Source organism: Platichthys flesus, chromosome 10 (genome assembly GCF_949316205.1).
Source record: "Platichthys flesus chromosome 10, fPlaFle2.1, whole genome shotgun sequence".
Lineage (NCBI taxonomy): Eukaryota > Metazoa > Chordata > Actinopteri > Pleuronectiformes > Pleuronectidae > Platichthys > Platichthys flesus.
The window spans coordinates 277,946-291,622 of record NC_084954.1 but is presented as its reverse complement, the minus strand read 5'-3'; the positions used below and the strand labels follow the sequence as shown (position 1 = coordinate 291,622).

The 13,677-nt window shown below is 49.5% G+C and overlaps 2 protein-coding genes across 2 annotated transcripts in view; one reads left to right on the top strand and one right to left on the bottom strand.

Annotated features, from left to right (window-relative positions):
• Positions 1 to 603: 603 nt before the first annotated feature.
• Positions 604 to 13,677, top strand: part of LOC133962013 (myosin heavy chain, striated muscle-like) — a 14,961-nt gene continuing 1,887 nt past the window's right edge. The window contains exons 1-21 of the mRNA XM_062397444.1: positions 604 to 982; positions 1,654 to 1,737; positions 1,816 to 1,899; positions 1,972 to 2,034; positions 2,753 to 2,821; positions 2,981 to 3,130; positions 3,322 to 3,378; positions 3,456 to 3,539; positions 3,610 to 3,675; positions 3,772 to 3,834; positions 4,229 to 4,291; positions 4,378 to 4,440; positions 4,580 to 4,642; positions 4,886 to 4,948; positions 5,159 to 5,221; positions 6,604 to 6,666; positions 6,753 to 6,815; positions 6,955 to 7,017; positions 7,250 to 7,312; positions 7,439 to 7,567; positions 9,220 to 9,508. Coding sequence (XP_062253428.1) covers positions 604 to 982; positions 1,654 to 1,737; positions 1,816 to 1,899; positions 1,972 to 2,034; positions 2,753 to 2,821; positions 2,981 to 3,130; positions 3,322 to 3,378; positions 3,456 to 3,539; positions 3,610 to 3,675; positions 3,772 to 3,834; positions 4,229 to 4,291; positions 4,378 to 4,440; positions 4,580 to 4,642; positions 4,886 to 4,948; positions 5,159 to 5,221; positions 6,604 to 6,666; positions 6,753 to 6,815; positions 6,955 to 7,017; positions 7,250 to 7,312; positions 7,439 to 7,567; positions 9,220 to 9,500 — 2,076 coding nt within the window. The 3' untranslated portion in view covers positions 9,501 to 9,508. The remainder of the gene's footprint in view (positions 983 to 1,653; positions 1,738 to 1,815; positions 1,900 to 1,971; positions 2,035 to 2,752; positions 2,822 to 2,980; positions 3,131 to 3,321; positions 3,379 to 3,455; positions 3,540 to 3,609; positions 3,676 to 3,771; positions 3,835 to 4,228; positions 4,292 to 4,377; positions 4,441 to 4,579; positions 4,643 to 4,885; positions 4,949 to 5,158; positions 5,222 to 6,603; positions 6,667 to 6,752; positions 6,816 to 6,954; positions 7,018 to 7,249; positions 7,313 to 7,438; positions 7,568 to 9,219; positions 9,509 to 13,677) is intronic.
• The window catches only part of mapkbp1 (mitogen-activated protein kinase binding protein 1), a 21,717-nt gene continuing 17,767 nt past the window's right edge, over positions 9,728 to 13,677 (bottom strand). The window contains exons 27-31 of the mRNA XM_062396909.1: positions 13,073 to 13,154; positions 12,183 to 12,598; positions 11,068 to 11,757; positions 10,644 to 10,729; positions 9,728 to 10,560 (exon numbers count right to left, since the gene is read on the bottom strand). Of these exons, the coding sequence (XP_062252893.1) occupies positions 10,318 to 10,560; positions 10,644 to 10,729; positions 11,068 to 11,757; positions 12,183 to 12,598; positions 13,073 to 13,154 (1,517 nt within the window). The 3' untranslated portion in view covers positions 9,728 to 10,317. The remainder of the gene's footprint in view (positions 10,561 to 10,643; positions 10,730 to 11,067; positions 11,758 to 12,182; positions 12,599 to 13,072; positions 13,155 to 13,677) is intronic.

The window sequence follows — 13,677 nt, the reverse complement described above, 5'->3', positions numbered from 1 at the left end:
GGGTCTTGGGGTCATTAGCTGTGAGCTGCAGATTAGCATGCTAGCTATGTTTGGTATGCAGCACTGATCCCCAAAGACCTGAACCTTCACACAGCGCCCCCTGCAGGACTCAGGTTCCTCACGGTCTCCATCAGCAGTATCACCTGACACAGGTGGGAAATCTTCAACCAAATCCGGTCGATGACCTTTGACCACAATCAACCTTTTGTTGGTCGTTAATCATGTGACCCACAAACTCCATCGTGTGAAGGGTTCATCCTCTGGAGACCGGTCCGTCTGTGTTCCTTTAAGTCTGTTTGTGAAAGAGGCGACTGGTCTTTATAACCGGGGTCAGAGGTCAGAGTTCTACATCCTCACAGGTTTCTCTGTTTCCAGATCCTCAACTTCTGCCTCTGCACAACAAGTGGTTTAACTTCTGGAGCTTTCAATCACATGATGTGTTTTCATAACTGATGTCAAGGCCCTTCAACCGTGACCTGAAACACAAAGAGCAGCTGAGACCACTGAGGCCGAGTCAGTGTGGAGGATTAGTGTGTGTGTGTGTGTGTGTGTGTTAGTGTATAAGCTGTTGGTGCTTGTTCAGCAGCAGGTTGGTGTTTCAGGATGAAGTCTGCGGTTTTGTTTCTGCTCCTCTGTTTGTCTCCTTTCGTCCCTCGGGGGCTGTCGGGGGTGTCTGTCCCGCAGGAGGACGACCTCAGGCCGGGGGGCGACGGGCCCCCGGGGGGCGAGGGGCCCCCAGAGCTCCCTGACCTCTGGGACGAGCTGTGGGGGCTGAGGGAGCTGGTCCTGAGCCTGAAGGCGGAGGAGGTGGAGCGGCGCCAGGCCCTGCGCGGCATGGAGAGCCGGCTGCGGGACCGAGAGGTGGAGGCTGAGCAGCAGAGACGAGGCCTGGACGGACTTCAGGAGACGGTAGACCATCAGCAGGAGGAGCTGATCTCAGATCTGAGGAGGAGGGTTGAGGAGACGGAAGAGCAGAGCAAAGGTTGGTGATGGGGAAAAGAAGCAGTTTGTCCTGCTTCGTCTGACCTGAGTTCAGTTCAGGTCGGTCAGTTTCCATCAGACGAGACGTTTACAACATGAAGAACGAGCTCAGCTGGAGATTCTTCTCTCTGTTCCCACTGAGGAGAACCTGGACGTTCAGGTCCAAAACTGTGTAGACATGAAACCACGTTGCCTCAGGCTTCACTGGCTTTAGCGACATCTAGATAGATGGATGGATACTTTATTAATCCCGAGGGAAATTCAGAGAATTAGTGGTCAAGCTACAGAATACATCCCCCCCCCCCCCCCCCCCCCCCCCCCCCCTCCCTGGACACCAAGCTCTTAGAAGAGGCTGCGGTGGCCTTCAGGGGACAGAAAGTCCGTCTGCAGGTTTGTCCACTCTGGCCTTCTGTAGAAACATGGCCGACACTGTGGAGGAGGAGCCTCCTGAGGTAAAGAGGTCAGCTGACTTCACACTGATGACATCATCACTATGAAGGTTATCTTTCATAGATCTGACGCCAGTGTCCACAGGCTCCAGAAACATTCAAATGCCTGAAAGTCGACTGAGGTTGAGCAGATGTTTGATCCAGAGTGCTGGACGGTTTAGAGTCGGACCTGCAGGGGGCGCTGGAGGAAAGGACCATGAGTGTGTGTCTCCTTGTGTTTCAGATCTTGCCGCCCAAATGTGGACGCTTGTGTCCGGCCTGAACGCCAGCGAGAGCTCGGTGGAGCAGCTGAAGAAGAAGAGCGCAGGTGAAGAGCCTCAAGATTCAAACATGTGCTAGCATCTGAGGTTGTGTCTGGTTGCCATGGTGACCCCTGTTCCCACAGCCATGGCGTCCGAGCTGCCGTTCCTGCAGACGAGGCTGAGGGCCAGTGAACGCACCGTGGAGCAGCTGAGGAGGAAGAACGCAGGTCATCATCCTCACCTTCATCCTCTTCATCCTCAGATGTGTGGAGGCTGATGTGTTGTCTCTGTGATTTCAGTCCTGGCTGCCAGACTGTGCAGCACAGAGAGTGTGATGGAGGAGCTGAGGAGGCAGATCTCAGGTCAGATCCGTCCCACACGAAACTCAGTCCCTCAAACACCTCGTCTGCTCCTCTGTGGTGTTCAGAACCTCAGTTTCATCTGAGTTGAGGAAGAGAAACAGTTCCTCCAGGTTCTGAGGTCCTTGAATCATGAAGTTAGTTAATTGATGACCCTGATCAGGTTTGTGTGGGTGTGGTCTTCAGAGCAGGTCCACCGAGTGTGTCCTGAAGACGTTTCCTAGTGGCAGCATCAAACTGGGCCGAGCACAGAACCCTGTGGAACACCGGAGTAAACTTTGGTTCACACAGATGACTCAACATTTATAGACAGACAGGACAGACTGTGTCTGTGCTGTGATTGGCTCTAAACCCCGACTGAAGGGCTTCACATGCTTTCCTGGAGAAACTCTCACAGCTGATTGGCTACAACCTTCTCAGGAGTTTAGACAGGAAGGTGATTGGATATCGGTCTGTAGTTAAAAACCTCCGGGTCCGGGGGGGGGTTTGATTAGACATGTAGCATGTAGCATATGACATGTAGCATGAAGCACGTTACATGTAACATGAAGCATGTAACACGTGACATGTAGCATTTAGCATGCAACACATGACATGCAGCACGTAGCACGTGACATGTAGCACGTGGCATGTTACATGTAGCAGTTACATGTTACATGTTACAATGTGACATGTAACTGATCAGATGAAGTGACTTCTCCAGTTTAATCTGAAACTTCAGGTTTTCCAGCCTCCAACAGTTCCGAGACTCGACTCGTTGGCCTGGCGGAGCTGAACTCCACCTCTCAAGGTGATTGGCTGTTGTTACAGACACCTGATGAACTGATTCATAAATATGAATGGATGAAGTGATCAGCTGTTGTGAGTGAATGTGTGGTTTCATCCTTCAGCTCTACACAGTCGACCCAACTCGTCTGCCGAGGGGAACCAGCTCAGTGTCTCCAGTAAATGATCCATCCTGCAGATTATTCATTCACTCATTTGTTCATATTCATGAAACGAGCGTCTCTTCTCTCAGCGACCAGGAGCTCATCAGCTCTGGAAGAAAACCTGGAGTCTGTGACCAGTCGACTTCTGCAGCTGGAGAGAAACGACAAAGGTACGAGGTCCCACCCTGAAGACTCCTCGAGCTGGATCGGACTCTGCAGTCAGAACCAGATCTGAAACGTGTCTGAGGAACATTATCAAGTCACAGACTAAAGAAATGTTTTCATTCCTGAACCTGAAAGAACCGCAGGAGGTCTCTTGAACCTTTTCAGACCTCAGCACCTTCTCTATTTGCTCCTGCAGCTCGTGCCGTTGAAGTCTCTGATGTGAAGTCCAGGCTGACGGAGACTCCGGCTGCAGGTAAACACGCCATCGAGTGACTCCATCACTTCTCTGTGACACCGAGCAGGAAGAACGTCTTCTCCTCTGTGTTCCAGGACCGGCTGACTGGGGGGAGGCACTGCAGCTCAGACTGAGCTCTGCTGAGATCCACATCCAGCAGCTGCAGACCCAGGGAGCCGGTAAGTGACCGAGTCGGATCAGAACCGTTGCACTGAAACAAACACCAACTGTTCAACCTGCTGTTTTCAGAAGAAACCTCCAAACGGATGAACCTACAGAGAAGCCTGGAGGATCTCCTGGAGAACCTGAACACTGGTACTGTTCTTTCATCAGTATTCAGTCCATCAGCTGGACAGAGACTCGTTAAACACCATGATGATAATCAGACTCATATCTACGGTTCCTCCTCAGACGTGATGAACCGACTGAGCGTCAGTGAGAAGCAGCTGCAGGAGATGAAGACACTAAACACTGGTGAGGTTTTCTTTATCTTCTTTATGAAGGTTTTTAAAAGAGGGAAAGATTCAATAATTCTTCAAATCTTCAAATTCTTCAAATCACTGGAGATTAATATCCATGTGTTTTAAGAAGTGACACAAGTTCGGCACAAAATCAAACCTTCGAGTTCTGAAACTGTGGAGGAGCCAACGTGGTTCTCTGAGGAACTTCTGTAATTCTTCATGGAACCAGATGATTGAACAGTGACGAGCAGAAGTCAAGTGAACCACAAATAAAAAGATATAGGAATCTTTGCCACTTATTTCTTTATTATTTCATAATAATTAAATGAAGATTAGACAATAAGTTTCTGAATGTTGACGTTTATTAAAATGTCTGAATATGAGGATCATCTGTTTTGTGCTTTCAGTTCAGAGCGTTCATCTTTCGTCACTCGAGTCCAGACTGACGGGTCACGACCACAACGCCACAGGTAGATCAACTCTTTTATTATCTTCAACACGTGGATTCATTCTGTCTTCATCTCATCGATGGCTCATATCTACGGTTCCTCCTCAGACGTGATGAACAGACTGAGCGTCAGTGAGAAGCAGCTGCAGGAGATGAAGACACTGAACACTGGTGAGGTTTTCTGTATCAAACATCTTCTTTATGAAGGTTTTTAAAAGAGGGAAGATTCTGTGACTCTTCAGAATGAAACTGTGGAGGATCCAACACGGCTCCCTGAGGAACTCCTTCATAACTTCTCTTTTCTGATCAGAGCTGGAGGTCCGACTGAGAGATGGAGTGAAGCAGCTGCAGGAGCTGAAGACACAAACCACAGGTGAGAGTCAAACATCTAATGATGGAGGTGTGTTCCTTTGAGAACAATGAAGGAACGCTGGTGGTTCCTGTAGGAACCTCCATGACTTTTGATGGTAATTATTCATCTACCTGTGGTTAGCACACACAATTCAATTCTGATGTGCTCCACTGACTCTGCAAGTAACATCAACTCTTCAAGTTACTTCAGATCAAACCTGAGTTCAACCATTGAATGGAACATGAATCTCCATTTCCTGATCAGGTGTGGAGGTCCGACTGAGAGATGAGGAGAAGCAGCTGGAGGATCTGAGGTCACAACAAGCAGGTGAGGTCCTCCACTGTCATCGATCACCTGTGGTTTCCAGTATGAAAGGTCACATCTTCTTCTTTTCATGTGATGAATTTAATTTGGATTAAACAGACAACAAAGGTCCACATGTGCTTATGAATGTATGTAGCACGTTCATACATGTCCTCCAGGTGGCGCTGTTGTCTAAAGTCCCAGGTTGTTTATTAACACACGTCCTGTCCTCAGGTGTGGAGGTCCGACTGAGGGACGGAGACCAGCAGCTGCAGGATCTGAGGACAGGAAACACAGGTGAGCTTTTCTTTATTCCAACTTCCTCTGAACTCCAGAGATCCCTTCACAAGATGTCATAACATCTATAGGATTTTATTTACACCCAAAATTGGAAATAACAATCCATGTGAAAGTAAATTCAAAGAAATTGTGAAAGCAAACACAACATGAAGATGGGTTATATATCAGGTGACCTCCCATAGATATACTTATCCAGTGGTTTCTACGTAGAAGAGTGTTCATGAATCATCTGGTCTCAGGACCTCACACATGTCCTCGTCTCCTCCTCATGGGATCAGCTCCTCTCCTGAAGGTCTCCCCCAAAGAGTGAGACCAGAGCTCCTCTCACCGATTCAACATGAAACTCTGTGTTTCACCTTCTCCTAAAAATGGATCACAGCAGTTATCTAACGCTGGTCCTGGTTCCTCTGCATCTCCTCCTACATCTCCCTCACTGAATGTGTGAGGTCCTGAAAGTCTGTTAATGATCTGCTACTGAAATTCTCCCCATGATTTAGCATTAGTAACTGAGGGTCAGGTATAGATCATAATAATAATCAGCTTTATTCATCAAGCACATGAAAAACGAGTTGACAGGTGACAGCAAAGTGAAAACAGGAGAAACAACAATGGACAGGAGGCAACGCAGGTCGAGTTCACATGGAATCAAGAAATAGAAAAGTGAGTCACATCCAAACTGTTGATGAAGAACAAGAGAACTGAACAGAGGAAGTCCAGGTGAGAGATGATAGATAGATAGATGGATGGATACTTTATGTGGTCTTCGAGAGGAAGACCACATCACATGACGTCTATTCTATAGAAATGGTTTCTGAGAGGTCAAGAGGTCAGTGACTCTGTGAGTCTTATCTCCTGAAGGTGGATCCAGAGCCGAGGGGCCTGATGGCAGAAGATCTTTAGTTTCCAGCCTGGACTCTGGGCCAGCAGCTTCCACCCGAGGATCTCAAACCTTCAACATGAGGGCCCAACCTTCTGTAGCTCGGGGCTTGAAAGTGATCAGTAACATCTTCAAATCAAAGTGAAAGCAAACAGGGAGCCGCTGGAGAGAAGCTAGGATGATGTGATGTCGTCTGTTGAAACCAGTGACAAGCTGCTGGGTTCTGAGCGGACTCCCAGTCCAGAGAAAACCAGTGTAGGAATTACTTAGAGTTGTAATTACTTTGTTTCTCAGATCTCTGGCTCAGCTTCCTCCTCAGTTTCCTGTCGAGCACCGTCCCACTTCTCTTTCACATGATAGTTGTTGTCTTCTATGATTGAAGCCCAGACGAGGGTTCACCCCTCAGATCACCAGCTCCACCAGTGGATGATGGTAAACCATGGACCGGCTGAATGAGCCAATCACAGGCTGAATATGAGGATCATCTGTTTTGTGCTTTCAGTTCAGAGCGTTCATCTTTCGTCACTCGAGTCCAGACTGACGGGTCACGACCACAACGCCACAGGTAGATCAACTCTTTTATTATCTTCAACACGTGGATTCATTCTGTCTTCATCTCATCGATGGCTCATATCTACGGTTCCTCCTCAGACGTGATGAACAGACTGAGTGTCAGTGAGAAGCAGCTGCAGGAGATGAAGACACTAAACACTGGTGAGGTTTTCTGTATCAAACATCTTCTTTATGAAGGTTTTTAAAAGAGGGAAGATTCTGTGACTCTTCAGAATGAAACTGTGGAGGATCCAACACGGCTCCCTGAGGAACTCCTTCATAACTTCTCTTTTCTGATCAGAGCTGGAGGTCCGACTGAGAGATGGAGAGAAGCAGCTGCAGGAGCTGAAGACAAAAACCACAGGTGAGAGTCAAACCATTTAATGATGGAGGTGTGTTCCTTTGAGAACAATGAAGGAACGCTGGTGGTTCCTGTAGGAACCTCCATGACTTTTGATGGCAATTATTCATCTACCTGTGGTTAGCACACACAATTCAATTCTGATGTGCTCCACTCACTCTGCAGGTAACATCAACTCTTCAAGTTACTTCAGATCAACCATTGAATGGAACATGAATCTCCATTTCCTGATCAGGTGTGGAGGTCCGACTGAGAGATGAGGAGAAGCAGCTTCAGGAGATGAAGACACAAACCTCAGGTGAGAGGCTGCAGGTTCCAAAACTTCAAGTCAAAGGAGAAGCTTGAAGTGCTGAGGAATCAATGATGATTGACAGATGGCTCACGTGTGGATCCTTCCCTGTGAACGGAACATGTTCTGCTCCAGGTGAGCTGAAGGTGGCGTTCTCCGCTGGTCTGACTGACTCAGGACCAGTTGGACCATTTGATGAAGAGATGACGCTGATCTTCTCCAAAACAATCAGCAACATCGGCCGAGGCTATAACCAGAGCACAGGTGAACACGCACACGCATTGACACACACAAACACGCACATAAACACACACACAGTGTTCTCTTTCATCTTCTTTTTACAAACGAGTTTATGATGCAGGTTTTAAACTAGTGAATCTCCTGCAGAACACAAAGCCTGGGAGAAGCTGAAGGTCTGTAGCACTCAGGTCCTGCAGCAGCTTCAGATCAGTGAAGCAACGAGCCCAGAACTGTGAAGGACTTCACATTCTGGGCTCGTCCTGGATTAACAGCAGAGTTTCTGTGTGAATATCAATCAGTTGGTTTAAGAATTGCTCACAGCGCGTTCACCTGGAGACTCAGCAGACCTGAGTCAGCAGGTTCTGCAACTACATCAGCTTGTTCAGGAAGTCTCCACATCCAACCTGTCCCAGGGAGAACGTAGAAGAAGGCGATGAACCCCGTCCCAGCTCGAGCTCCTGAACTCTGGGGACAGAACATCTGGGTCTCATTTATAACCGTGGCCTGAAACGTGCGGACGCCACTTCTCAAGCCAACGTTGAGATTTATGAAAGCAAACAACGTTTTGGAAACGTTCCACACGAACCTTCTATACAACAATATACAAAACTAATTACGTCCAGATTCCATTAAACTGTGGAGTTTCAGAGCTGAGTCATTATAGTTTTAAACAATATCTTCTAACACTGTGTGTATCATCCAGAATGAGTGTGTGTAGAAGGTCTGCAGTGAACAGGGCTGTTCCATCAGGTGCACAGAGCGACCTGGAGATCACTATGAAGACAAACTATTCACTTTCAATCTTCACTTTACAAATATCATCCCAGAGGAGGTGAGGATCCACTGATGTGAGGGAATGGGTCCGATGCTCTAGATAAATGAATCCTGACGTGACTCTGGAGCGTGAAGCTGCAGATGGATGAGGAGGAGACGAGGGTTCAGTGATGATCAGCTGATCTAGATTCTATAGATCTGTGATCTCTGAGCTGAACTGAGTCCAGCATTAGATCGACTGACGGAACCGAACCATCCCAGGACAAACACAAGCTTATAAGGATCATTCTGTTAAACTCTATAGATTGAGGACATCACATCTGTCTCTGAATTTAATAATCTCTCTCTCTCTCAGTCTCTCTCTCTCTCTCTCTGTCTCAGCAGCAGAGGATCATTGAGTTTAGTTTATTAATGACATCACTGCTGTCCCATAAATGTCTCTTCACCTCCACCTCACTAACAAACATTAACGGTTGGATGTGGGCGTGTGGAGGGCGGAGTTAGAGGCAGGTCCACGTGGGCTCCAGGTGGACTGTGATCTACAAAGTGAAATCTACGTTCAGGTGCACGGTTTAATAAACGAGCCCCAGAAACTGAACTGCTTTTTAAATTTGAATGTTTTGTCCTTCCATCGTTTGTGTTGATGTGAAATGGTGAAGACAAGATAACTTTCACCCTTGAACAATGAAGTTGTATTCATTATCTCATTAAGTTGTGTAGCAGACAATTACAACAAACACACTCACGGCACGTTACATCTTATGGTCGAGACCCACCAGCTCCCACAGCTGAGGAGAGAACATCATTGTGAGGTTCAGGTGTGAAACGACTGGAACCGTACAACCAGGTGTGAACCGTCCACAGGTGAAGTTGTGTTGACACGACGTGTGTTTGTTCCTCAGGTGTGTTCACGGCTCCGGTCAGAGGTGTGTACTTCTTCAGCTTCACGACTGCAGATTACCTGAAGGGCTACATGGGTCTCTACCTGTACAGGAACAACCAGCCAATCCTCTTCCACCTGGACCTGAACGACCACGGCGGCTACACCTCCACCTCCAGCGGCGTGGTGCTGCAGCTGGAGGAGGCCGACCGGGTCCGCCTCAGTCTGCCGGCGAGCTACCGCCTGTACGACGACTCCCGCAACTTCAGCGTCTTCTCTGGCTTCCTGCTGTTCTCACTCTGAGGGATCAGGTGAGACGTCCTCTGGCAGGAGACAGTCCTGTCCCTCATCCCCTGGAACCGTTTGTAGGGGTGCTTTTATTTTGGTAGAGTAGGTGAAGCAACATGTCTAAACTTTATTAGTCTCGTGTTTCTGATTCATCTTAAAATTTGTTCCTGTTAAAATTTTTCAGAAATGGAGGAAATATTCAGTTAGTCAGTAAAAGAACAAATACACTAAAGTACAAACCCTGAAGTGAACACTGTGCATTTAATTCCTGTTTCAATCGAAACAACATGAAAATAAAACGTTTTGGAACAATTCAGAACATTTGCTGAAATAAAACCATAGAAACAACATCAAGGAGCCGAGTCACCATCATAATAATAATAATAATAATAATAATTATAATAAAACACTTTTCAATATAAAGTGAAGTTATAAAAACACTGAAGGTTTGAAACTTGTGTCTGATTCTTTGTTCAACACAATAAAAACACGTTTCATGTGAACGTCCCACTGACTCGTCTCCACTGAGGATCCACGTTTGTTTCCACCTCCTGCTTGACTGAGTGAATAGAGAGTTGTCTCGACCAATCGGCTTCAAGCTCTCATTAAACCATCGAGAGAAGCGTCAGATTGTTTCCGGATTTAAAACAAACAGGAAGGAAGTGAAAACGTGCCGATCACAAACAGGAAGTCTGTGTGACCACAAAGAAGATGTAGGTCCAACGACAGAAGACTAAAGTTCTTCTCTACAATGATCAATAAACCAGAGACGCTTCAGACGCCGTCCAGGTTCAGTCTCTGAGACAAATGAGAAGAGGACAAGGGTGGAGGCTCAGCAGGGGGCGCTGTTGATCCTCCTGTGTACGGCCTGCAGCAGGAGCAGAGAGTATTCCTCCAGCAGGGCGGCTGTCTTCACCTCCCCTACTCCACCCAGCCCCCCCTCTACTCCCAGAAGGCCCGGCCCGCTGAGCGGGAGGGAGTCGAGCTCTGCCCTCATGGCCTGGAAGGCCTCTGATAGGAGGCCGGCCATCTGATGCTGGTCGGGGGCGGAGTCATCAGTGGAGGACCCGCTCAGCTGGAGGAGGAGAGGAGGAGGAGTCAGCGTGACATCACCAGCTGTGTGACCACACAGTCATTCATGAAGTGGTCGACACTCACCTTCCTGTACAGGTGAGTGGCTCTCTTGAAACAGCTCTGCAGCTCATTGGTCAGCGTCCTGCAGGTCTCCACACTGATTGGCTGGTCTGCACAGAAAGACAAGCAGGAATTATCTGTCACCGTCTCAATTCGTTTCTCTGACACGTGCACTTTTCATGTTTCCTAAATATTAACAGCTGATTGGCTCCTGTGTTTCACACACACACTCCCTCATTGGTCAAACAGACGTGATGGAGAGAGCAGAAGAAAAGAACGACAGACGAAGAACAACATTTAACAAACGTCTCACCCGTCTTTACGGAGCGAGAGGAGGAGGAGGAGGAGGAGGAGTGCAGTGATGAAGAGGAGGGTGAGGAGGAGCGGAGCCAGAGCCCAGACAGAGAGATGACAGGATGGAGGGATCAAAAGGAGGAGGAGTCCAAACCTGGATCGTCCCCTCCTGCAGGAGTCTGAGGCTCCACCCCCTGCCACAAGGAAGACAGGGGGGAGACAGACAGCGGTGGAGGCCAACAGGTGGAGGACGAGGGGGCGGCGGCCGACCTGGATGAAGGCGTGAAGGAGGCGAGGGACGGTTTGTCGGGGAGTGGTCTGCTGCTGCCGGGGACTCGGGCCTGGAGACCTCGGGGGGGCGCCGCTGCCTGGCTACTATGGTTACCAAGAGAGGAAGAGGAGGGGGCCAGGACAGGGACGACTGCTGCGTGGGGGGGGGCCGATGGTGCAGCGGTGGAGGACACCACAGCAACCAGAGTAGGCGGAGTCTCTCTAACCTGAGAGGAAGGGGTTCCCAGCGAGGACGGCGTGAGGACGTCGTCCTCGCTGGGTTCGGAGACGTTGAGGCCGTCCCCCACCGAGACGGAGCGGGACATCTTGGCCATGGAGCTGGCGGTGGGACTCATGTAGGAGCGCGCCGCGGGCGGAGCTGAGGACGAGGACGAGGACGACTTCCTGCCTGTGGCGGCGGCAGACAGAGCGATGGGGGAGGAGGGGCTGGGTCTCTGTTGGGGGAGGGATGAGGATGATGGAGGACGTCTGGGGGTGGAGGGAAGGGTGGTGGGACGCTGAGGGGGAGGGGACAGCCGAGGGGGGGCGTCTTCAGAAGGACGAGAGGTATCACCTAAGAGAGAGAGACAAAGACGTGTCACGTGTTTCAAGTGTGTTACATGTGTGTTTCAAGTGTGTTTCAAGTGTGTTACATGTTTCACGTGTGTTACACTTTCACATGTGTTACATGTGTGTTACATGTTACACGTCTGTTTCACGTGTGTTACATGTTTCACGTGTGTTACACTTTCACATGTGTTACATGTGTGTTTCAAGTGTGTTACATGTGTGTTACATGTGTGTTACATGTGTGTTTCAAGTGTGTTCCAAGTGTGTTACATGTGTGTTACATGTTTCACGTGTGTTACACTTTCACATGTGTTACATGTGTGTTACATGTTACACGTCTGTTTCACATGTGTTACATGTTTCACGTGTGTTACACTTTCACATGTGTTACATGTGTGTTACATGTTTCACGTGTGTTACACGTGTTACCTGTGTCGCTCAGCAGGCTGTTGACTGACTGGACTTTCCGGAGACCACTCATCCAGGGCAGATGTGAGGCAGTGGTCCGGGCCGTCGGGTCCAGGTTCCTCCTGGTCTCAGTCTGATCCTTGTTCCTCAGAGGCGCTTGCAGCTCCTCTTCCTCCTGAACCTGGTTTTGGGGCTGATCTGGTCTCTGGTGGATCTGGTTCTGAGACTGGACATGGTCCTGAGGTGTTGAAGTCTGGTCCTGGCTTTCTTTCTGGGTTTGATCCCGGTTCCCCGGTACCTTCCTGTCCTGGATCCTGTTCTGACACGGATCCATCAGAGGCCGGACTTCAGAGACCAGAGGACGGCCCTTCACCTCCCCAGCTCCTCCTCCACCTCCTTCCCCCCCGACCCGAGACGGGAGAGGAAACACAGCCCGACTGAGGAGAGAAGGAGCAAAATCACCTGAAAGGTCCTCACTCACCTCCTCACTCACCTCCTCACACACCTCCTCACTCACCTCCTCACTCACCTCCTCACACACCTCCTCACACACCTCCTCATTCACCTCCTCATTCACCTCCTCACTCACCTCCTCACTCACCTCCTCACACACCTCCTCACTCACCTCCTCACTCACCTCCTCACTCACCTCCTCACACACCTCCTCACTCACCTCCTCACACACCTCCTCACACACCTCCTCACACACCTCCTCACTCACCTCCTCACACACCTCCTCACTCACCTCCTCACTCACCTCCTCACACACCTCCTCACACACCTCCTCACACACCTCCTCACACACCTCCTCACACACCTCCTCACACACCTACTCACACACCTCCTCACACCTCCTCTACATCTACAAATGTCAGATGATGCTTATGCTCAGCTGTGATTGGATGTTTTACCTTCCAGCTGCATTCTGGGTAAGGAACCTGGAGGAAATGCTGAGACTCTCGCTGGAGCTGTGAGACGCTCTGCTCGGACTTCCTGAGGACAGACAGTGTGTGAGACTGAGACAACCGGCCGTCTGGTGGTGTACGATGGTGATGGTGGTGGTGGTGGTGTAAGATGGTGGTTGGGGTTGTGCGATGGTTGGTTGTACGATGGTAGGTGGGGTTGTGCGATAGTGGGTGGTGTTGTACGATGGTTGGTTGTACGATGGTGGGTGGTTGTGTACGATGGTGGGTTGGGTTGTGCGATGGTTGGTTGTACGATGATGGGTGGGGTTGTGCGATAGTGGGTGGTGTTGTACGATGGTTGGTTGTACGATGGTGGGTGGGGTTGTGCGATAGTGGGTGGTGTTGTACGATGGTTGGTTGTACGATGGTAGATGGGGATGTGCGATAGTGGGTGGTGTTGTACGATGGTCAGTTGTACGATGGTGGGTGGGGTGTACCATGGTGGGTGGGGTTGTACGATGGTGGGTGGGGTTGTACGATGGTGGTTGTGTACGATGATGGGTGGTGTCCGATGGTTGGTTGTACGATGGTGGGTGGGGTTGTGCGATTGT